This window comes from Camelus ferus, chromosome 10 (assembly GCF_009834535.1).
Source record: "Camelus ferus isolate YT-003-E chromosome 10, BCGSAC_Cfer_1.0, whole genome shotgun sequence".
NCBI classification, from domain to species: Eukaryota; Metazoa; Chordata; class Mammalia; order Artiodactyla; family Camelidae; genus Camelus; species Camelus ferus.
This window is the reverse complement of record NC_045705.1, coordinates 66,136,152-66,160,388: the sequence shown is the minus strand read 5'-3', so window position 1 is coordinate 66,160,388 and position 24,237 is coordinate 66,136,152. Positions and strand designations below refer to the sequence as shown.

The 24,237-nt window shown below is 50.4% G+C and overlaps 1 protein-coding gene across 1 annotated transcript; it reads right to left on the bottom strand.

Moving 5' to 3' along the window:
* Positions 1 to 8,331: 8,331 nt before the first annotated feature.
* On the bottom strand, positions 8,332 to 24,234 carry SART1 (spliceosome associated factor 1, recruiter of U4/U6.U5 tri-snRNP). Its single transcript, XM_032489867.1, has 20 exons — positions 23,851 to 24,234; positions 21,940 to 21,997; positions 21,499 to 21,554; positions 20,847 to 20,973; positions 20,616 to 20,721; positions 20,283 to 20,360; positions 20,075 to 20,174; positions 19,841 to 19,983; positions 19,514 to 19,720; positions 18,663 to 18,787; positions 18,451 to 18,584; positions 18,216 to 18,349; positions 10,822 to 10,995; positions 10,538 to 10,648; positions 10,128 to 10,215; positions 9,499 to 9,589; positions 9,263 to 9,398; positions 8,728 to 8,817; positions 8,505 to 8,626; positions 8,332 to 8,416 (listed from the first exon to the last, which is right to left on the bottom strand). The coding sequence occupies exons 1-20, from the start codon at positions 24,161 to 24,163 to the stop codon at positions 8,398 to 8,400; spliced, it is 2,412 nt and encodes an 803-aa protein (XP_032345758.1). The 5' UTR covers positions 24,164 to 24,234; the 3' UTR covers positions 8,332 to 8,397.
* Positions 24,235 to 24,237: the final 3 nt, after the last annotated feature.

Genomic DNA, 24,237 nt, shown 5'->3' with positions numbered 1-24,237 from the left:
ACCTTGCTTTTAGTTCTTTTGGATATATACCCAGGAGTGGAATTGCTGGATCATACAGTAATTCTGTTTTTAATTTTTCAGGGAAGCACCACCATACTATTTTCCGTGGTGGCTGCACCAGTATACATTGCCCACCATTGGTGCACAAAGCGTTCCAGTTTCTTCACATCCTTGTCAACACATTATTTTCTGTTTGTTTGATACCCATCCTGATAGATGTGAAGTATCTAGTATTTTAATTATAGTTTAGTTTCGAGTGTTTTCTAGTTTCCATCATGATGCCTTTTTTGGTCCATAAATTATTGTATTTAAATATTTCATTGGTTATTTTTAATGACAGCACCTTCAAACTCACCACAACAAAACAAAAATGAGGACTTGACAGTAACCCAAGCCACCCTCCCATGCTATTTCCACCTCCCAGTTTCTATTCTCCCACCCAAGGTAACTGTCTCCTTGAATTCCATATGCCCTTGTTTTCCTTTCATATGGTTTTCTTGTTATTTTTTTTAATTTATTTAATTTTATTTTAATGGAGTTACTGGGGATTGAACCCAGGACCTCTTGTGTGGTAAGCATGTGCTCTACCACTGAGCTATTTCCCTCCCCCTATAAAGTTATTTTTAATTTTAAGGAAAATGATAACATGCTGAATGGCGTATTTGGGGGCTGACTTATTTAATACTACATTACTGTGGTTCTCCTTATTGCTATAGAATGCTTAGTTCATTTGTTCTGACTCTAATATTTCCTGTGAGACTATTATCAAATTTATCCATTCACTTTTCTGATGACCTTTGGGTTCTTCCCATACTTCTACTGTTGTGAACATTCTTGTACATGTCTTTGCACATGTGGGAGGGTCTTTTTGAGACGCTTCCTACTCATAGAACTTCTGTGTCACAGCTTTAGGCAGTGCCAACAGATGTTTCCTGAAGTGGTTGCAACAACTGACATTAACCAGCAGTAGATCCTTAAGGTAGATTTAATGAATTCTTCCTGTAGTCTGTCAATTTTTGCTTAATCTGTTTTGAGTTTATGTTACTAAGTGCAACTTGTTTGAAATGGATCTCTTTTTGTGAATGGAACCCTTTGTTAAGGAATGACTAAAAGACATCCCTTTTATCTTAGTTTGTTTCATTTCATGCTAACATAGCTACCCCAGATTTCTTCTGGTTAGTGTTTTGGCCTGATAATTGTCTTCCATTTTTTCTCCAGTTTTATTGAGAAATAATTGACTTCCATCACTGTGTAAAGTTTAAGGAGTACAGCACGATCGTTTGATTTACTTATGTTGTGAAGTGATTTCCTCAGAGTTCAGCTAATCTCCATCTTATATAGACACAACAAAAAGAAAAAAAAGGAAGAAAAGAAAGGGAAAAATTTTTTTCCTAGTGATGAGAACTCTTAGGATTGACTCTCTCAACACCTTCCCTGAGCATCTGTTGCACGGCAGTTAGCTGTCATCATCCTGTTGTACTGTACACCCCCAGCACCTAGACCTGCGCGTGGGTGCCTTCTGACCATCTTCCTCCAGTTTCCTCTTCTCTGACTCCCCGTCTTACATCCTTTTACTTTCAATCTGTGCATGTCTTCATGGTTTAGAAGTGTCTCTAGGAGTATCTGGATTATTATTATTTTTTTAATGAAGGTGCTGGGGATTTAACCTAGGACCCTGTGAATGCTAAGCATACACTGTACCATGAGATGTACCCACCCCCAACCTCCGTATCTGGATTCTTAAAAATAGAATCACTATTTTTCCTTTAACTGATAATATTTATTAACTCATTGTAATAATTGATATTTTGGGACCCATCTGTCATAATTTTTTAATTTTAATATATTTTATTTAATATCCAAAATACTATCATTTCAACATATAACATTATTAATTAGATATTTAACATTCTCTTTTTTCATTCTAAGTCACTGAAATATGCTATGTATTTTTTAACATTTTTTATTGAGTTATAGTCATTTTACAATGTTGTGTCAAATTCCACCATAGAGCACAATTTTTCAGTTATACATGAATATACATATATTCATTGTCACATTTTTTTCCTCTGTGAGCTACCATAAGATTTTGTATGTATTTCCCTGTGCTATACAGTATAATCTTGTTTATCTATTCTACATTTTGAAATCCCAGTCTGTCCCTTTCCACCCTCCGTCCCCTTGGCAACCACAAGTTTGTATTCTATGTCTATGAGTCTGTTTGTTTTGTATTTATGGGGTTTTTTTGTTGTTTTTTTTTTTTAGATTCCACATATGAGCAATCTCATATGGTATTTTTCTTTCTCTTTCTGGCTTACTTCACTTACAGTGACATTCTCCAGGAGCATCCATGTTGCTGTAAATGGCGTTATGTTGTTGGTTTTTATGGCTGAATAGTATTCCATTGTATAAATATACCAAAATATGGTATATGTTTTAACTTACAGCATACTTCAGTTCAGACACAAAATTTTCATCAGAAATAATTTGATCTATATTTAGATTTCATGAAATTTACAGTTGAAAAATAGATTTACATATCCAAATTATTCTAAACATACCTAGAAGTTTGCTAGCAACTGAATCAAGTACAGACTTTTTTCCTTTAAATACTTATATACACATTTATAAAACTGGCTCATCTTTTTTAGAATAATCGATTTGACTTCGAATTAAAGACATGTCTGCTTGAAAACTATATCCAACTTAAATTCACTAACTCTAATTCAGAAGGGTATTGCAAAATCGAAAAGCCACACTAGATCTATCAATAGCAACAAAAAGTTCTTCAAAATTTTCTTGTAGTTTTTACAGCCAGTTTACATGCACTGTCAATTAAAATCTTCTACATATTGACTTAAATTATAAAAATGTAAAAAAAAATTATAAAAATGTGTAACATCAACATTGACTTATAAAGTTTCCATTTCAATATAAATTGTCATACCTGTTAGCTACCACCTGTCATATTTGAATGACAGTTTCAAATAGATATAAAATTCTAGATTCTAAATTATTTTCCTTATACTTAGAAAATACTACTTCATTGTCTTTTTGCCTCCAGTGTTGCTGTTGAAAAATCTGATGTTGGTATGATTCTTGTTCCTTTGTATGTGATAGACTTTTTCTCTGTGTAAGCTTTACCTCTGATCTTCTTAAAGTTCTGTATGATGTACGTAAGCGTGCGTTCTTTCTTTTTTCTCTGTGGCACTCTGGGCTTTTTTGATCCAATGTGCTTCATGTTTGTATTATTCCAGGAAATTTATTGTCCATTATTTCTTGAGATATTTTCTCCCTACGTATTTATATTCCTCTCTAGAATTCCTATTATTCACATTAGCACTTTTACGTTTATCTTCCATATCTCAGCTTTTCTTTTACATTTTTTATTTCTTCAGTCCTTCTTAGGTTTTCTCAGTCTGTCCTTCTAATTGACTGATTCCTAAACTGTACCCCTGCAGTTGTATATCCCGTTTAATGTATTCTTTATTTCAGCTCACGCTGAGGTCTCTAGCAGGTTTAAACTACATGGGATCATACTGGACATTCCCTTTGTAGGAAACTCTGGGAACCAGTGTCTAACTCACTCCAGCAATAGCACCCTAGAGGCAAGGCAGCTGGGGTCCTTTGCCATCAACTCCCATTATCAATCTTTGGTGGAGGGCTGCTCCTGGGAGTGTTAGCGTCTGACTGCCCACGTGTGTAGACCAGGCTTTAGTGGCCAGGGAAAGTCTTCAGGCAAAGAGTAGCAGGTGTTGGCCATTGAAATCTGGCCAGCACGCACGAGTCTGTTATGTGCTCGAGAGGATACGTGTGGGATTCTACAGAGTGTTCACCTCTCAGCAGCAGGAAGAAGACCATAAATGCAAAAGCCCTGGGGCCAGTGATACTGGAAGAATATAATTTCCAAAGCTGAGACTAATTCCACGGGGTCTGAAGGCTGTGTGGCTGAGTGTCAGGACTTGGTTTACACCTTCCTTATATTCCTGTTGCAGGACTCCTGAACACTGGTCTCTTGTCTTGTGGCCCAGTACAAAGGCTTTAGTAAAATTATTAAATGTGGAGTATGGTGCCTTCAATGTACAGATTGGTGTAGGGCCTCTTGTATTTGGAGAAAAAGGCCAGCAATTTGTCCTTAGTAGTTGCCCAGGTGTCCCCCAAGGAAGTTCCTTGGCTGGCAAGACCCTGGATTTTGTCTTCATTCAAGGTCCAACCATCTCTGCTTACCTCTGTCTGAGGAGCACGCAAGGCAGTGCGGACAGTTTCCTCAGCAGGAACCACTGTCAGAATATCATCGATGGAAAGGAAAGCTGGGACAGCAGCAGTGCTCACGTGTTGACGTGTGATGCATTGATGACATGCTGCGGGAGAATCCAGAATCCCTGTGGGATGTGTAAAGGCACATTGCCTACCTCGCCTGGTGACGAGGAATAAAGCATTGGCAATGTCCAAGGCTGTCTCCCAAGTGGCAGCAATTTTTTCAGTTATTGTTAGGATAGAATCTGATGACACTCCAATATCCACTTCATTACGAACCTTTGCTAGTTCACAATGAGGTGCTAAGCACCAGGAACCTTTGTTACCAGCCAGTCCAGGTTGTTAAGCATGGAGGTCGTGCTGGGCATCACTCATCAGTTTTCATTAATTCTTGTATGAGAAGAGTAGTCTTGGGGTATGCATGCCATATGGTTCAAACTGCACGACCTTGGCCGATGTGAGAGGTGTAATCAGTTCCTGGCTCTGTACTCAGTCAACATTCACAGGAGCTACCAGCAGGGGTCACAATAAGCATGTCCAACTTACAAGTCAACAACTTGCCCTGGGCTGCAACCATCCACCCAGATTATACAATCCAGTAACACAACAGCCTGTCTAACCTAAGGGTCCGAGGGCCCCAGCGGCAAGTGTGACTGATCGGCCACTGGTAACAAGTTCCACAACCCAAGGGAGGATTAACTTACCGAGGTGCTGTCAGTCCCTCAACCCTCCAGCACATACAAACAGGAGTTTGTGCTCAGGAGCACTTGGAGAGTGGTGGGGAGCCTTCTTTCAAAGTACCCAAAGCAGGGCATGGGGGATCTCACTCCGCAGTGTCTGTGAGCCTGTCTTATCAGTCCTGTTTACCATCCATAGCCACACATAGCTTTGCAGGAGGGGGCCTCTGCAAGGAGGTCCTCCCCTTTTTTGGTTTCCCCTTCTGCCCAGGGCTGACAAGTCAGACACATTTTGGCACCCCCCCCCCCCCGCTGTCTGTCCCCTCCCCACCCCTACGAGGGAGCATATATTGACACAAGAGGATATTTTGCTTCTCTTAGTGTCCCCTAGAGCAGGTGTACAGAGGAGGGAAAGGGCAGGGGTCTGGAGAAAGGCAGGTAATGCGTGTCTGCGCTGGGCAGGGGCACATTAAGTCTGGAAGGTACGGGGCCTGGAATGCCAAAGGGATTCTATTGAGAGGTTTTGATGAGATGGGAGAATCTGGTGCATCAAGAGTGAGAGAAGGGAAGGTGGGTGTCGTGGGAAGGGCCAGGACCCCGCTGGGCGGGAGCGGAGACCCTGAGTGAGGCTGACTCCGACTTCCCAGGGTGTCGGGGCCTCAGAGACATGGCCATGGGGGAGCGACTCTGACTCGCACCACAGCCCTGTGAGCGAGGACAGCCATCTCCATCCCACACCAAGATGAAGACATTCAGACCAACAGAACATGGGAGTTTATCACCAACAGACAGAACTTCTAGAAGATGAACTTCCAAAAAATGAAAATGACCCAGAGGAGAGATTTGAGAGGAAGAAAGAACAAGGAACAAGTTCATTAATGATGATGTCGAATTTGAGGGTGGTTCTTAAAAAGTCAAGTCAAGGTCCTGGAGAAGAAAAACTGGCTTCCAGGATATGAACTGAGGGGACGGGCACCTTAATTCAGGCAGCTCTGGAGAAGGCAGGGACCCTGTCCTGGCTGGGAAGGGCAGGTTCTGGGTCCCATGGGGATGAACTGGACCATCAGCTGACAAGAGCCACAAGCTGTGTAAGTCTGCTTGAAGGAATTTAGCAGACTGGGCAGGGGTTGGGCACAGCTCAGAGGGACAAAGACTATCTGAGCAAGGAGGGGAACCCTCTTGCCCCTGCTTAGCTTGCAAGCCATGCTTGCTTTGGACAATCCAGCCTTCAGGCTGAGGTTCCTACACCACGCCCAGGAGAAAGGGCCTCCTTGGGGACTGGGCAGGAGGAATAAAGTGACAGGGAGTGGAGAAGGGGTCCTGGGTGGGCCCTGGTGCTTTAGTGAAGGTGCTATATGGGCTGGTGGCAGAAAGGCAGAGGTATGGGTAAATTAAAGCTGGGCACCTGGAGCCCTTTTGAAGGCCACATATCACATGGAAGGGCATGAGCTGGACTCCCATCCCCTCTGCATCTGGCAGTGTCCATGGTTGATGGCTCCTCACCCAACAGACCCTCAGGGACCCAGGCAGCCTGTCTGGCCCTGCTCCTCATCCTCTTGCCCACCACTGCTGATGCTCAGTAAATATTTGTTGAAGAAATGAAAGAATGTTCTCAACTCTGCTTTACCCCAGCCCACATGCTCCATTCTGCAGAGAACACTGAGTCAGTAGTAATCCACCTGAGGTCAGATGCCTTGTAAATGGAAAAGCTGTCCTGATGAGTTAGTGCCCCAGCCGACTCACCCCCAGGCCCTCACTGGCCCTCACACCAGGTGGTGCCAGGTGTGGAGGCATCATTGCCCCCAGTTCCCGAGGGCCAAGGGAAGTGCTGCTGGTGGGGCCCCACCTCCTCCATGGGTTCTGCCTGCCCTAGGGGCTCAGGCCTCAAAGATTTGGTGGCTCCCAGCCCCTCCCACCTCCTGGGGGCTGAACTGACTCTTTGCTCCCTCCCAGCCCTTCAGGTGAGCAAGCCCAGCCTGGGAGGGGGCCAGCGTACATCAGGGCAGGAAAGGGCAAGCACAGGGTCTAGGGTCAGAGGCCACGGGGATGGGAGGGAAAGCAGTCGGGTCAACCAGGGAGGCTTTCTGGAGGAGGCACCTAAGAGTCCCTGGACGCCCCTCCTAGTCCTTGGTTCATCATTTACTATCTTAGTCACAGGATCAGGGAGTTAAGAGGCACCCTGGGCCAATCCTGGTCAGTGTGACCCTGATCCACTGTTGCTTTAGACAAAGTCTTGGTCATTTCTGGCTCTGATGATGGCCGACAGCCTCCTAACAGGCCACAGAGGGTGAGGTGTGAGCTTTGACAAGAGCTCAGCCAGGGCTGGCGCTCCCAGGCCAGGGACACTGGACTGCCTGTCCACAACACCAGATGTGCCTTATAGGCTTCCGGGAGAATGTACTGAGATCCCCCAAATCCTAGACACCCCACGGGCACCCTCCATGAGGACTCTGAGAAAGCAGCTCAGTGTGTGGTGACGGGGCTTGGTGGGTCTGCCATGTAAAAACTGTCCGTAAAAGCAGTCGGTTAAGGCAAACTTGCTTACATTTTTCCCACTCTGAGGTTATTTTAATCCATTCTTTTCATTCTTCTTTTTGTCGTTTCATTTTTTTTTTTTTAAAGAAATCTGTGAACCATCTGGAGTACATTCGGGTGAAGGTGGGGGACAGACGCCAGTTCTGTCCGACTCCCGTGGGAGCCCCTTATCACCTCTCCCTTGACTGAGGGTCTTGCTCGCCCCTCACAGAGTTCGCTCTGAGGGGGATCTCACTTTCCCGGCTGAACTGGACAAGTCTCCTGGGAGGCGCTCCAAGGACCTCCCAGCCTCTCTCTCCACACACACCAAGGTGGTGTAGGAGTGAGTGGGGCAGGCCTGCGCTGACCACAGTCCCTGCCCCGCCTGTCCTGGCACCTGGGAGAGACCAGGGTAACTGAGTCTCTAAAACACCTTCCACTTCTTACCTGAGCCAGCCTGGCAGAGGATAAGGTGCGACGTTCCAGAGTTGGCCAGGACCAGTGCAACCACACCAGGGGTGGCTGGAAGGCTGCCTTAGAGGATCCAGGCTAGTTCTCTCCCTGCATCTCTGTTATTTGTGTCACTTATGACCAGGTCTCCCATGTCAGAGGCCAGACTCTAAATCACCTCTGAGGGGGTCTTACTCACCTTTGAATTCCAGGTGAATGAATAAATGACTGAGCTCATTCAATCTTCACAAGATATCCTATGAAGCAGTGGTATTTTGATCATACAAATAGAACTAAAGCTCAGAGAGGTTCGGTGTCTCACCTAAGGTCACACAGCAGACAATGGAGTCTGGCTGAGGGCAGTGTTGCTGATGCTCCTCCTGGCACCCTTCCTCCCAGGTCTAACCCTGGAATCTGCACCATGACCAGGGAGGAAAAAATAAGGAGGGAACTTTATTTAATATTAAAGTTGGGGAGGGGATCAGAAGGGAGGTCAGCTTCACTTGGTAATGGTGTTCCTGTGGAGAGAAGAGGGGCATGAGGCTGGAAAGTGAGTGTGGGCCTCCCCCTCCCCTAGCCCCCGCTGTCCCCCACCACCCCACTCACGCGTTCATGCTCTTGCCGCTGCCGCTGAGCACAATGTACGGCGTCTTCTGGGCCTTTTGCTTCTCCTGGAGCAGAGCCACAGTGCCCAGGGGAGTGTCACTGGAGCTCATCTTCTTCAGAAGCTGCGGGGTTGGGGCCAGTCAGCACGGGCAGGAGCAAGCCCCAGCACCTCAGCCGCCCCCAGTACATCGGAGCCCACCCCCAGGTCCCCTCGGGCACCCACCGCCTCCTCATCCAGCTTCTTCATCCGCCGCTCCGTCTTCATCTTGCCTGAGCCCTTTCCATGGAAGCGGTGGGACAGCTGCCGGAAAGCCTGCGACACGGGGCAAACTGTCAGAGCCGCCCAAGCCCAAATGGGCTGGGGGGGCGGCGGCTCACCCCACCCAGTGCCAGCCTGCAGAGGTGTGGTTAGGAAGGGGACAGAAGGAGGCGACCGACCCTGACACCCTCTGGGGTCCCCAGCACAGTGGGAGAGACAGACAGAGTCAGGGCACCTGGGCTGGGGCTGGAAGGAGGCGGGCAGCGGACCCTGGGAGTGTGTGGGGAAAGGCGCTGGTGGGTGGAAGACAGAAAAGGTGAGAGAGCAGGCCGTCAAGGGGGCAGGCGGGCAAAGGAACCAAGGTGCCCGTCTGGCCCTCCCACCAGGCCTGTGAAGGGGACTGCTGGGCCCACAGAGAAACGGACACCACCCGGCCCTCCAGCCCAGACCCCGTGGTGCAGCTCTGCCTCACGGCCCCACCTCAGAGAGACCCACTCACCTCCTTGGGGGTGAGTTTCCGGCCCGTCTCGTCCACGTACTCGATCTTAACATCGGGCTTGTAGCCGTCCTTCTCCTTGAAGTCCTGGGTGAAGCCGCGGTACTCCTCCCGCCGGCTGTACTTGTCATCGATGGCCCTGGCCCGAGACAGACAGGGCCTCAGTGCGAGCCACCGCCCACCCTGCCCGGGCCCCAGGAAGTGCAGCCCCGCCGACAGCAGACCCCAGCCACGCTCACATCTTGTCCTCGATGCAGTACACGGCCGACGGCAGGGACTTATTGGGCGCCTTCACCCGGGCCACCTTCTGTACCGTCGTCTCCAGCAGCCCTGGGGAGAGGGGGCTGTGAGACTCCAGGCTGCCCACCCCTCAGAGAGGCCTGGCCCAGGGCAGGCCTGACCCCCAGCAGCACAGCGGGCACTGTGGGACCCTCGCAGCCGTGCTGTGGGAGTGGACGGACATGGGGCCCACTGTGCAGACAAAGGAAATGGAGACTCAAGAGAAGGCAGGCCCTTGTCAAGAACCACTGGCCAACTAAATGGCAGGGCTGGGGTCCTAATGCCAAGGCCTCTCTGTGCCGCAGCCGGGGCTGTTTCTACTCCCCACGTTTCTCCCTGAAGGACACACCAGGCCTCAAAGGGCTGATACTGCATTGTGGGGGTATACGAGCACCAGCGTTGAAAATGGAGTGATGCCGCACGGAAAGGCCAGCCGCTACTGTGACAGCCCCAGAACCAGGGCGCCGGAGAGGGAGCAGCTCACAGAATCAGGAATGAGGAAGAGGCAGCAGAGGGACCTGCCTCACCGGCCTGGCCTGCCACAGTACCCAGGCTGTGGCAGGGCCCATGGCTGCCCCGAGTCCCTTACCTTTGTTCTGACACAGGAGCAGGGCAGCTGCCAGCCCTCTATTCACGATGGGCTCCTCGTCCAGGATGGTGGTGGAGGAGGCGGAGAACTGAGGGGCACACAGTGAAGGGGTGGTAAATGGGTCACAGGGGCGCTTTTCACCCCCACTGCCCTCTAGTCTGAGCACCCACCCCCACTGCACACAACCGCGGTCCTTTCCACACACCAGGTCGTGTGCCACGAGACGCCTCATTTAATCCTCATGATAACCCTATGAGGTTTATATGCCTCATTTACACACGGGGCGACCGAGGCTCTGAGACGTGGAGACCCCACGGCTAGGAAGACACCGAGCTGGGGCTGCTGCCCAAACAGCAGGGTCTCCTGCTCTTGAATCCTCCAGCTCCAGCCCAGGTCCCACTGCCCCTCACATCTTGCTGCTGCTTCTCCTCATCCAGGTTGACCGTGCTCCAGCCAATGTTCTCCTCCCCGTCGGATTCCGAGCCACCATTGGCCGAACGCTCCTCATCCCGCTCGAAGTCCTAGTGGACAGAAGACCAGGCTCAGCCCAGGCAGCCCAGCCAGCCCGCCCCACCGAGCACAGAGGCTTGTCCCTGAGGACCAGCCAGGCTGACACTGCTGCCCACAAAGTGTCCCCCGGCAAGAGCAGAGCAGACCAGGGGAGCGTGAGGGGGAGGGCTGCCCGGGGACCCACCATGAGCTCCTCCTGCTCCTCTCGGTTGCCGGCCAGCCCGTAGGTGGGGATCTCCCCCAGGGTGCGGCAGAACTCCGAAGTGGCGTTGAACACGATGGCCCCCTTCCGCTCCGGATCCTCCTCCTCCTCCCAGCCCCGCTGGCGAGACTCCAGCCTCTTCACGATTTCCACCACCTGGGGGAGGGAGCTGCTGTGGGCAAACCCAGAAGTCTCTGGGGTGGAGCCAGAGAGACCCAGGAACCAGAGACCCTCCCTGGTGGCAGTAAGATAAGCCATTCCCACTGCCACAGCTCCGACCAGTCCCTATTTCCTCCCTGACCCCACTCTGCTCTCCGCTCTGTGCCTGCATTGGTCTCACTGGCTCGCTTCTCTGCTCCAAAGCCATCAAGGGCTCCCTACTGCCCTTTGAATATCCAAAATCCCACACAGCCCTTCATGACCAGGCCTGTGCTGACCCTTCTCCAAAGCCCCTCCTCACTCCCACAGCCTCACACGTCTTCCTCCAGGGCCTAGTGCACAGCAAGACAGTGCCTCTCCCACCACTCCTCTGCCATCCACTGGTCACCACACAAACTCCAGTCTCAGAACTCAGCGTAAACATCCCTTCTCCTGGAACTCCTTCCCTGAGGCTGCAGTCAGCTGTTCTATGGAACTTCTACCTGCTTCCAGCACTGAATCCATCACCCACCCACCCTCTGCCTTCTCTCCCATCACAGCTGACGCCCGGCTTGCTCCTACCTCAGGCCACCCTTCTGTGGGCAAGGCTCCAAGGGCCCTCAAAACTCTGCTCCTGACATTACCCCCGCCTGACTGCGCTGTCCCCTCTACTGTGTCACTCACATCAGCACACAGGGATGACCTAGGATCTCCTCTCTTTTAAAAACTCCTCTTTCAACACTGCAGCCCAACCTCTCTCCCCCAGACAGCAAACTCTTCAGAAAAGTTTTTAGCCACCATGCCCACTTTTAAGCACCCCTTTTCCTTCCATCTTATTATATTACATTTATTTTTTAATGAACGTCATATACATAAGAGGCTTACTTATAACATATGCATACGTTTTAAAAAGTAACCACCCCCAAACACTCACGTACGCATCACCTGGTTGAGAAACATTATTAACACCCTTTCGGGCCCCAAGTGTCTCCTCCCACATATTTGTGGTCATGATTCACTGGCTTTCCTTTATAGTTTTGCCACATACAGACCTATCCACCAACAGTCTGTTACTTTGTTGTGCATTTTTTAAACATTATGTAATCTGAACCATTCTGTATGATTCCTCTATGATTTGTTTTTTAAAAAAAATAGATAATTTTAAGATTAATTTTGACATGAGTGGCTATAGTTCATCAGTTCTTCACTACAGAATCATCTTCCGTGACACGACCATACACCAATCTAGTTTTCTAGTGCACCAAGGATGGACTTTTCCTGTTACTATAAGTAACACAGCTAAAGCAATCTGATGCCAGATTCCCAGCACGCACGGGTGAACGTTTCTCTGGGGCAGACTCAGAGAGACAAATATCTTCTCCTTTTGGCCCGTCTTTTTACATTCCTCGTCTTTTTACAAAAAACTTAAGGTTTTAATTTCTAGGTAGTTAAATGTTCGTTTTCTTCTTCATGGTTTACGTTTTACATTTATAGCCTAAGGAATCTTTTTCTTGAAATAAGCCGGTCACAAAGAGACAAATACTCCATGATCTCACTGACGGGAGGTCCCTAGGGTAGGCAAGGTCACAGAGACAGACAGTGGAAGGGTGGCTGCTAGAGGCTGAGGGAAGGGAGAACGGGGAGTTAGTGTTCAGTGAGGACAGAGTTTCAGTTTTACAAGATGAAGAGGGTTATGGGGATGGTTGGTGGTGATGGCTGCACAAGATGATACATATTTAGTACCACAGAACCACACTTAAAAATGGTTAAGACAGTAAATCTCATGTGTATTTTAACACAATTTAAAAAAAAAGAATCTTTCTCTACCACAAAACCATAAACACAGTTTTTTTACTTTGTTCTCAAATATTAAAGTTTTACTTTTAAATTCTATCTGTAAATGAATTTTGCATAAGGTATGATGTACAAACCCAATTTCACATTTTTCCAAATAGAGAACCAATTGTCCAAATACCACTTACTGCCCTGAGTACTCTTCACACTGGGAGACCACCTGTCCTGCCTCAGGAGTCTGTTTCTGGGTCCCTCTATTTGATCTTGGCCCTATGAGTTCATTCTTATGACAATATCACACCACCTTAATTACAACTTTATAAAAAGACTTTGTAACCGTTACAGCAAATACCACCACCTAATTATTCCAGTGTCTTGGCTATTTTGGGGTCCTTTGATCTTCCAAGTAAATTTTAGAATCACCTTGCCAGGCTTCACAAAAATCCCTCCTGGATTTTTACTGGAATTGCATTTGATCTATAAATTAATTTGAGGAAACAGACATCTTCACAAAATTAGTCTTATCCATTAACATGGATGTTATAGACTGAATTATGTCCTCCCAAAATTCGTATATTGAAGCCTGCTTCTCCAATGTCACTGTATTTGGAGACAGGGCCTTTAAGGAACTATTAAAGGTCAAATGAGGTCATAAGGGTATGTTGGTGTCCTTGTAAGGAGAGACACTAGGGAGTAACACACAAAGGCCACGTGAGGACACAGAGAGAAGGTGGCCATTGCGAGCCAAGAAGAGAGTCCTCAAGAGAAACCAGACCTGCCAACACCTTGATCTTGGACTTCCAGCCTCCAGAACTGTTAGGATAAATTGCTGTTTTTAAGCCACCCAGTCTGCAGGATTTTGCTGTGGTAGCCCTTGATAACTAAAACAATATGTCTTGTTCAATGCCTTTCAAAAATGGACTATAATTTTCCCCACACAGATCTTGCACATCAATCATTCCTTTTTATATTGTTGCTATACTGATTATTCCTTATTTATATTGCTTTTTATTGCTACTATTTCATTATCTATGTTGCTTTCATAAATAGTGTCTTTTTAAAAATGACATTCCTATCTCTATGTTGCTGGTATACAGAAACACCATGAACTTTTATCTATTAATCTTGTGTCTAGCAACCTTGTTAAAGCCTAGGTCTGGCCCCCATTTCCCACCTGCCCACAGAGCCTGCTGGGAGCATCAGTGACATCCACACTGTCCGATCCAAAGGGCAGTTCCCGTCTTCCTGTTCTGCAAACTGCCTGAAGCAGGCGTCCCAGCTGCTCTCACCCTCCCCTCCTGACCTGCTTCACACCATTTCCTCTTTACCCTCCTCAATTGCTCTGTCTCAGGCTCCTCTCAGAGGCCCCCCCTTCTCTCCTTGATCTACACGAACTCTCCTGATTCCATCCAGTCCTCTGCCTTTGAATCCCATCTACATGCTGACTTCTGTTTCTCTCTCCCCAGAAGTTCAAATCCATACATCTACTGGCTACTCAATATCAATCATTCCAAAAAGGAGGGAACTCAAACCCAACTCAAACAAAACCGAACACTTGATTTTCTTCCCCAAACCCAGCCCTCCCCTCGCCTTTCCCATCTCAGTACCTGGCCCGGCCAGCAGGAAGCTTTTTAAGACTCAGAAGTCACCCTTATCTTTGGATCCACTCACCTCCCACGTGCAAGCACTGTCAATTCCACCCCCAATTATATTCCAACTACAACCATTTCCTCCTGTCTCATGATCACCCTCTCTTGAGTGCATGACCATAGCAGCTTCTTCTAACTGATCTCCTTCCTTCCGCCTGTAACCTGTTTACTCTTTCTTTGTACTGTGGCCAAAATGATCTTTGAAAAAAGAACTCAGATCAAAGCCCTCTGATGGCTAAATCTTTCCCTCGACAGCAAGGCTCTACCTTCCCTGGGCTCTTGACTGCCGGTGCGTCCTGCCCCCTCTCTCCTCTCACCGGCCCTTCCGCTCCCTCCTGAGTGGCCAGGGCTCCGGGCATTCTCTCATCTCTGAGCTGCACCCCGGACACCGCAAGACTCCTTCATTCAGCTCTCAGGTCAGTTATCACCTCCTCCGGTAGGTTTTCCAGCGCCTCAATTTAAAGCAGGAGCACTCCCTCACCCTACTCCCTCTCCATCATCCTTCCGTGTTCAATTGCACATTGGTACCGCTACGCGAGTCATGCTCTTATCTCCTCTTGTCTCCACTGGAACAGAAAGAAGTCCCTTGAGGACAGGGATGTCTGTGCCTCTGGGTGCTACAGTGCAGTGGGTGCTTAATAAACATCTTAATGAACGAGCAGGGACTCTTCCACTGCAGGTGGGGCTCTGTGGAGGTACCTTGCTCCCCACCACACCCAGCAGGCACACCTCTTCCTCCTCAGTCCTGTCATTTCCCCACCTCCTCCCCTCTCCCCTTCTCTCACTAAGGATCTCAGCACCAGCCTGCCGTTTTTCTCTCCATTTCCACTCCTGTCTTCACTCCCGGTGACCTCCTGATCTCACCTCTAAGGACCGTTTTCAACTGCTCCCTCCAGGGGTGATACTCCTGCCCTGATGGATCATCGCCCAATGGCCATGGCCCCTTCAAGGCCTCGCCTCCATGCACACGCATTCACACTGCTCCATCCTGTCTTTCCAGCTCACTTGCTCCATTAAACTCAATCCAATAATTCTTCACCCTCATCGAGGCTTCAGTCCACATCTTCATAGCCTTCCCTCCCCTGAGTATGTCTCTCATCACCAAGCTTGGATTCTACATATCAGCATAGTCCCTCCTTCACAAACACTAACTGCCTTGCCCCTCTCTCCCTAGAGAAGCCAATATTGATTAACCCCAACTGTCATCTACTAAGTTGACTAGATGGAACAGCTGAACAGATGAGAGAAATCATTATTCCATAAAAGTGCTCACCTGACCCACTTCAGAATCATAACCACTTATCACAAATGGGGAGTCCCCACAAATCTGCAGTGAGCAGTCAACACTGCCCAGCAGGCCTCCTCCCCTCCTTTGGTGTGCCTGGTGTCCACTCTCCAAAAATGTCCCACCCCTCCTCAAACCCTACAGCCCTCCCCCAACCACCTGCCACCTCTGCCACCTTCTCACTGAAAAACAGAAACAGTGAGACAGGAGCTCCACTTGCCAGTTACCTGCACCTGCTGTCCCCTCCCCCACCTTCCCTCCTGAAATCAACACCACCAACATGACCTGGCTTCTCTCGCAGGCCACCCTCCACTTGTACACCAGGTCCCAACCCCGCTTGCTTCTTAAAGACTTGCTCCTGAACATATCTCCTTTCCACCGTGGATTTCTCTCTCTCTTTCTCCTGGATCGACATCAAACATACTCCAGAATCTCTATCACTGAAAAAAGCTCCTTCGAGTGTGTGCAACTTGATTAGATACTGATTAAAACAAAATAAAAACTAAAAAGACGTTTTGGGGGATAACTGGGAAACTGTTACATGGATGGCTATTTCACAGCATTTAGGGAATTTTTAAAGCCATAAGGGAACGTCCTTATGTTCAGAGATGAAGTACTTAGGGGTGAAGTCATATGTCAGCAACTTAGATCCAGTGTATCAGAAAAAAAAAGAGAGAAAGACAGAAAGCACTGTGATGAAATACTTACAATTACTGAATCTAAGAGGAGGCATGAAAGTGTTCACTGTAATATTCTTTCAGCTTTTCTGCATGTAAATGACGTGGGGTGTGGGGTGCGGTTCAGATATGTGTAAAACTTTCCTGGATGATGCCAACATGTGGCCAGGCTGAGAACCACTGGGCCACAAAACCTTTACAGTCCTTTCAGCCATAAACTCTATGGTTCTCGAATACAATTTTTTTAAAATATTAATGCTATTAATTATTAACTATGAAAAAGAAAAACCTCCCTCAACTTGATCCCCTCTCAGCTATTGCCCCATTTCCCCGTCCTCTTTAGAGTGGGAGGGGGGCAAACTGTAGCCCACCGCCTGCTCTTACAAAGTTTTACTGGAACACAGTCACACCCATTGGCTACAACAGCAGAGCACCTGGGTAGCTCTGAGACTGTAAGCCTCAAATATTTACTCTCCGGCTCTTTAACAACAAGTTTGCCTACTCCTGCTCTAAAGAAGTATCCACCTCCCTCCCTTTTTTTTAAATTGAAGTACAGTCAGTTACACTGTGTCAATTTCTGGTACATAGCAAGTCCCGGCTCTCACTTCCCCAACTCCCATCTCTTTTCAGTCCTCTCCAAGCTACTGTCTCCACCATGGCATGGTCTCCGCCAGGCCAAATCAGCCCTGCCTCTCAGTAGTGTTAGACGCCACCCTCCCTCTCCCTGACGCCCCTCCTTGGCCCTGGGATGCCCCCAGGAGCCTCCTCCTCAGGGGCTGCTCTTCTCTGACTCCTCTGCAGAAGCACCCGCCTCTACTCTACCCAACACGGTGGGCTCCCCGGGGTCCCTGCCGCAGCCCCTCTCTCCAGCCCTACTCTCCCCCTAGTGGGAGGTGAAGGGTTACCAGTGTGGACTCTGGAGTCACGCTGTTCAAATCCCAGCTCTGCCACTTACCAGTCACGTAACCTTGGGCAACTTGCCTAACGCCTCTGTGCCTCAGTTTCCTCATCTGTAAAATGGAGATAACAGAACCTTCCTCATAGGGTGTTGTTGTGAGGATTAAATGAATCAGTATACAAAGCACGTAAGCAGTGCCTGGCACACGTTAGTGCCCTGTGAGGGCCAGTGACGATCATGGCCTCAAGGCCCAGTACTGACTTCTCCACCTCACCTCACCATCCCCTCACTCTGCTCCAGCCTCCCTGCTCCTCAAACACCCTAACGTCATTTCTCAAAAGACATGTGCTGTCCCCACGACCTGAATGTCTGCCTACCTTACCTCCACTCCCGAGTCCGTGCAAGATTAGCTCCTTTGTGTTGCTTCAGTCTCAGCTCAAATGTCACCCCTTGAAAGGTCTTCCCTGAATAACCAATCTAAGAGACCCTCCAGTTACTCTCGCTGGGTTGTCTGTGCAGCTCTAACCACAATCAGAAATTACTCTGTTTGCTTGTGTTCACAAGTTCACTGCTATTTCTGCCCCCATGAAAGGCAGCTCCGTGAGCATAGGGCCCCTGGCTGTCATGTTCCCCAGTGACTCCCCAACCCTAGAAATAGCCTCACTCACAGCAGGCACACAACACGTGGTCCAGGAGGAAAGAAGAGAGGGGAAGACCCAACCATTAAAACAACCCACAGTAAAAACACTGCAGAAACCTAAAAACCTACCAATAACACGATGTGAAACAAAAACAGAGGGTGCAAATTGGAATGTGTGTGCTGCCAACAACAGCAGAGGAGCACGTGTTCCTAAGGACAGATCCCCGCAGACACACCTGTCCCCGAAGGCCACAGCCCCTACTCGCGCCTGTGCCCAGCCCCTGGGGCCCCTTACCTTCTCGCCACTGTCCCGCAGCTGCTGTAGCTGCCGCAGCCGGCGCCCCTTCTCCAGCTGCTTCTGCAGCTCCAGCTCCGCCTCGTCCTCCTCCAGCACCTCTGGGGACCCTGATTGTGGTGCTCCGCCCTCCTCTGGTGGAAACACGGGAGACGCCTGCTCAGATGGTCTCCTTGGCCCCTGGGATCCGTCCCTGCCCCTTCCGCCCACCCTCAGCTGCCTGGGGCCCCCTCACCCTCATCACTGATGTCCATATTCTCCACTCGGGTGTCATCGGACTGCGGGGGCTGTGGCACGGGCTCCTTCTCCTCCTCTTCCTGGGCCTCCTCGTCAGCCTCGGGCACTCGGCGCCGGCCCCGGCCCCGTAGTCTGGATGAAGAGGCCTCTCTGTGAGAAATGACCCTGGGCCGGGCCAGCCCCACACACCGCCCCTGTGTCCAAGCCCACCTAGAGCCGAAGTCCCCATCTTGAGTTTGGTCCCCAAGAGGCAGCAGGTCGTCAGCCCGCACTACCACCTCCTTCTCCTTCTTGCGGATCTTCTTCACCCTCCGCTTGGTCTTTTTAAAGGTCACCTGAAGGGAGGAGAGAGAAGAGATGTGGGGGTGGGAAGAGGGGAAGGCGGACAGCCGCAGTCCACGAGCACGAACACTTTAGTGTCTCTCTGTGCCAGCGCCGTCCCAAGTGCTTCACATACATGAAAAAGACGTGAGGCTGAGCAATTATCATCCCACCAGTGTGATGGGGACAACTGAGGCACAGGGCTGTTAAGTTCCTTGTCCAAAGTCACCCAGCTCCTAAACAGGAGAGCTGGGACTGGAATCCCGGGAGTCTGGCTCCAAGTCCTGCTCTTCACCACTTAGCAGGCAACTCCCTGAGCCAGCTGTCCACCCGCATGTTCACAGTCCTCCAAAATGCAACATCCACATATAGCTATAAACTCACCACCTACCAAATGACCACCAATCCTTACAAGAGTCCTCAAGAGGTGGCTCCTGCCACCCCTCTTTCAGATGAAGAACCTCAGGCTCATAGTTAAATGACTCACCCAAGGCACAAGCTGGCTATGTGGCAGAGCCTGGATGGACACCAACTCAGGGCCACCTGGCTCACAGTCTCTGTTCTGTCTACACTGACTGCCTCCCCACAGCACATCCCCACCCAGGGCTTTCAACTACTGTTCAATCCCAAGAGCCAAGCACCACGTGATCACTTGACCTCCTCCTTAGCGCATTCAGGTAGCACGTGACCTCTGAGGGGAGGAAGGATCGCGACACCAATCACAGGGTCTCAGGGCTCACCATCTCCTCAGGCGTGAGGTACTCAGAGGCGAGCCGGGGCCCAGCTGTGCTCAGGGACTGAGCCTGCAGCCGCAGCTTGGCCCGGATCTCTTCCAGTTCCCGTTCCCGGAGGCCATCGGCAGTGCCACCCTGCTCCAAACGGAAGGAATGTGGCCGCTCGCCCTCCAGCTCCTCGTCGTACTTGGACAGGATAGAGCGAGGTTTTTGCTGCAAGGCAAAAGGTCCATGTTGGGACCCAGCTCGGCTCCTGAAATGCCACAGAGTCGCCCCTCCTCACAGCTCCCCCGCCAACACCCTCCGCTCCGGCGCCCACACTGCCCGGCCTGCCTGCGCCAAGTCGTCCACGCTCTCGTCCTCTGCGTACGGCAAGTAGTCAGGCTTCTTCTTGCGCAGCTCCACATTCTTCTCCGCCCGCTCCTTATCCAGCAGGTTCACGTTCACCAGCACATCCTCCTCCTCCTGCAGCACTCCTAGGGGCAGGGCAGAGGCAGCAGCCGTTCACATTAGCCCTCAACTCTGCAGCGCCTGTGCCCTCAACCAGGCTGCCCCGGTTCAACCCACCTTTGTCCTTGAGCGTGAGGATCACAGTCTCCCCCTCTCGGAAGGAGTCAATGGCGTGCTCCACAGTGAGGCCCTGCAGGTCCCGAGCACTGTATAGGTCCTAGAAGGGAGGCAGAAGGTCCAGCCAAGTCAGGAGCCCCACCCACCTGGCCCTGGGATCCCCCCAGCACCAAGGACAGAAGCCCCCCAGCTGCTCCAGCTGCCTCACCTGCCGCCTGTGCCCAAACTCCTCCTCCACTAGGGTGCTGACACCAAACTCTTGGTCCATCTCCTCCAGAAGCTTGGCCTATGGGACAGGGAGGGAGGTGACCTATGACGTCAAGCTATCCAAGATCACCAGAAGGCGCGGGGCTTTACCAAGTGGGAATGCAAAAGAACTGGCCTTGCAGGCAAGCTGCTGAGAATCCTGCAGAGGTGCCACTGACCACAAGATCTTACCTCTCTGAGCCCAGTCTCACCTCCCAAGGGTCAGTCTCCTGCCTCACTGGCCAGCCAGGCCACCGGAGGCACTGAGCAACATCCCACCCACCCAGAACCTCACCCTCTTCTCTGCCAAGTCCTTCTCCTTCTGCAGCTGCCGGCTCCTCTCGATCCAGGCTGCAGTGTCATCCAGCCAAGGGTCATCCTCCCCCAGAGTCTTTATCTTCCTGAAGAGAGAAGAGAGAAGAGAGTGACCTTCTGCAGAGCCAGCTCCTGCTCCCCTACCCCATCTCCAGAGTCCCTGGGCACCTTCTTGGGCCCTCCCCTGGGCTGCCCTGCAGGGACCACTCACCCCAGTTTTTGGTTCAGGAGGCGCTTCTCTTTGGCAGCCGCCAGCTTCTCTCGTAGCTCCTCTCGCTGTCGCAAGGCCATGGGGTTGATGACATCGGCTGTCACGGGCTCCTCCTTGGTGCCCGCCTCTGGAAGGGAGGCCCAGACGTGAGGCTATGCCCGCCCATGGCTGGTGGGGAGAGGAGGGAGCCACTCACACTGCCCTCTTCTGGCTCAGGGAGCCAGAAGGGGCCAGGAGTGGGGGAGAGTCCTTCACCTCCCAATTCCTACATGATCCCACACTCCCATGTCACCCCCACAGCATGACGGGACCCTCCACGCCTTCCAAAGCCCCTCTGATCATACTTAAAAAAAAAACAACAAAAAAACTAACAGCAACCACCTGCACAGCCCAGATCAGTCTACAGCACTGTGCACATCTCTTGGCCCACCTAATGCCACCTCACAGTCAGCGTGAGGAGGCGACAACAACTGTTCAAACAAAGAACGAGTTGAGTCCTGGACCCACATCAGCAAAGAGGGCCCCGTGCCTACCAGCCAGCGTGCGCACACACACACACGACTAACTGGTGCTGAACCTGCTCTTGAACCCCACTTTCTTCAAAGACCCCTTCAAATGCTCTCCCTCCCTGTATTCGCAGCCCCACACTTACCCTTCTTGACGGCATTGACCTCCAAGGGTTTCAGCCCCAACTTTGCCCGGAGTTTACTGAGGACGAGAGATACAAGTATTAGGAGCTGTAAAAAAAAATGGGAGCACCAAATGCATTTTTGGAGAGACCAGGGGTGAAAACAGGATAGGACTAAGTGGTCCCAAGGGTCCCAAACACAGGGCCTGATTCAGGCTGACCAGGACAATGGGAAGGGCGCTGGCCTCCATGAGGCCCGGCCTGCCCCAAACCTGTGAAATGCTCTCTTTTCTCTTGAGCCTTAGTGTCCTCTTCTGTAACTCAAATGGTTGGCTGAAATGATTTATATGGCACTTCCAGTTCCAATCAGAACACTTTACTGTGTGAGAGCCTCCCCAGACAGCTGCCCCAGAAGCTGCCCGTCTCCAAAGGAAAAAACAGAAACCTAAAGGAAATAGTACTTACTTGGTTTCCTCGATGCTGAGTGACGAGGCATCTCCTGAGCTAGTTTTGGAGCTGGCAGCTGGAACAAGAAGAAGCAGAGCTCAGGAGCTGAACATAGGGCAGAGAAGCCACATCCTTGACTCCAGCTGTAGTGCCAAAGATGAGGGCCGCTCACATGCACCTAGGCCTGTGGGGACACCAGCCCACAGCAGGCTTCCCCCACCCTGAGGCTCCCTCTACCCATGCCCCAGTCTCTGAGAATGGCACCTCTACACACCTTCCTTTCCTGATCCACTTTCCTTTTCTGCCACCTCTCCACTTTCGCACATTCTGTGTTTTCCACCTGCACTGCCCTCTCTGGCTTCACTCTGATTAACAAAATCCTATCCAAATGCAACAATCAAATGCCACTTCCTTCATGGAGTTCTGCTGGATTATTGATCAGAATGAACTGCTCTCCCCTGAACTCCAAAGCATGGTCACAGTCACTTCTGGATCTGTTTCTTCTCACAGGGCAGGGATCGTGTCAGCAGCATGACTGTGTCCTCTGTATAATTCATGCAGTCAAGAAACACACTTATTTGTGCCTGCTTCATGATAGGTTTTGAAGACACAGAGATATAGGAACATTTGTGACCTCCTCCACTCACCTTACAAATACCAAATAACTTCACTAAACACCACAGACAGCAGCCAGACACGACCAGATGGAGCTCCCCTAGCCAGTTGCCACCATGTACTCTTTCTTCCAGCACACTCACCTCACAAGCTACCTCTCCCCCTTTTATCCCACCTGGACCCTGTATCCCAACCCCTCCAGGAACTCTCCAAGGTCACCAGCCTCCTTTCTAAATCCAATGGATACTTTTCAGCTTTGGTTTTGCCTGATCTCCCATGGTGTGTGACCCTGTTGATCATTCCACAGATCCCATGACACACAGTCAATGGGTTTCCTGCTTTGGGGGATATCCTATCTCCTTTTCTGTAGCATCTGGCTCTACCTACTACTAAAAGATTGTCATTTCTCAGGTTCTACTCCCAACCCTGGCTTCTCACTCCTCACTCTCTCAGGGGACTTCATTTGCCACCTAAATACTCATGACTCCCAAATTCCTCTATCCAGCCCAAATTCTGGGTTTCTCCATGCACATCAAATGCAACAATCTCCCCAAAACTGAATTCATCTTCTCCTTCCCAAAATTTGCTTCTCTTCCAAACGCCTCAATTTCAGTAGACCACAGTACCACCCACCTGGTCACTTAAACCAAAATTCAAAGAGGCATCCTCTATTCTTCTTCTCCTTCCCACCCTCATCCAAATGCTAAGTTCTGTTACTTCCTCCTCCAAAACACCTCTCCCATCTGTCCGCATCTCTCCATCCCGTTGCTGCTGCATTGGTGCAAGGCCACCATCAGCCCTCACCTCACCTCCAGTGTTGACTGTCCGTGACCCAGTTCTCAACACAGTGATCTTTGCAAAACATGAATATGACCACCTCACTCCCCAGCTCAAATTCATAACTCCCCACTATTACCACAAGTAAATTTCTTAACAGGGCCAGCAGGGCCCTTTGTGTTGGATCCCTGCCTATTACAGCGTTCCATCTCTACTATGAACTCTACACAACTTGCCCAATACTGGGTTTCTTCTTGTCTCTGCACATGCTGGTATCACTTCATTCATTCATTCAATGCATTGACTGAGAGCCTATGATACGCCAATTGAGGAAAACAGAGAGTATCTCCATCTTCACGGAACTTTAGCAGAGAAAGACACTCTTTAATCCCACATAGCCGTAGAAAAACCGTTTAATAAATGCTAATGAAGAGAGCCTAGGGATGCCTCGACCTGGCGAGCTTGGCCTCAGTACCCAGGGCCCACCACCCCGGGACCTCCCGTCGCCACGCCACCCGCACAGGCCCCACCCCTCACCGGCCTCATAGCCGTCATCTCGCTTCTCCCGCTTCACGCGCCGTTCAGAGGGCTCTGTCTGGCTGCGCTCCCGCCCGTGCGTGCCGCTGCGGGCCTCAGCTTCGGTCCCGCGCCGCCCGCCCCCGCGCTCGCCTCCACGCTCCCGGCTTCGCTTCCGTCTTTCGCCGCCACTGCTACTGCCGCCTCCACTCCGGTGCTTGTGTTTTTTGTGCTCCCGGTGCCGAGGCAGCTGCTCAGTGGTGCCCCCGGTGCTGGCCGCTGCCGTAGTCCCGGCCGCCTCCTTCTCCCCGCGGTGCTTCTTTGACGACCCCATGGTGGTCAGTCCACCCTGAGCCCGGCCGCCGCCGAGCCCCGACGACGCAAAATGGGAACACTTCCGGGTCGCCC

What these genes read in the sequence shown, in the direction of transcription:
- SART1 (XM_032489867.1), bottom strand. Translation starts at nt 24,163, where the DNA reads ATGGGGTCGTCAAAGAAGCACCGCGGGGAGAAGGAGGCGGCCGGGACT. An exon ending in GCGTGGACGACTTGGCGCAG is followed by an intron (nt 19,721 to 19,840) that starts GCAGGCCGGGCA and finishes TTTGCCTTGCAG; the next exon opens with CAAAAACCTCGCTCTATCCT. An exon ending in AGGAGAAGCAGCAGCAAGAT is followed by an intron (nt 10,216 to 10,537) that starts GTGAGGGGCAGT and finishes TGTGCCCCTCAG; the next exon opens with TTCTCCGCCTCCTCCACCAC.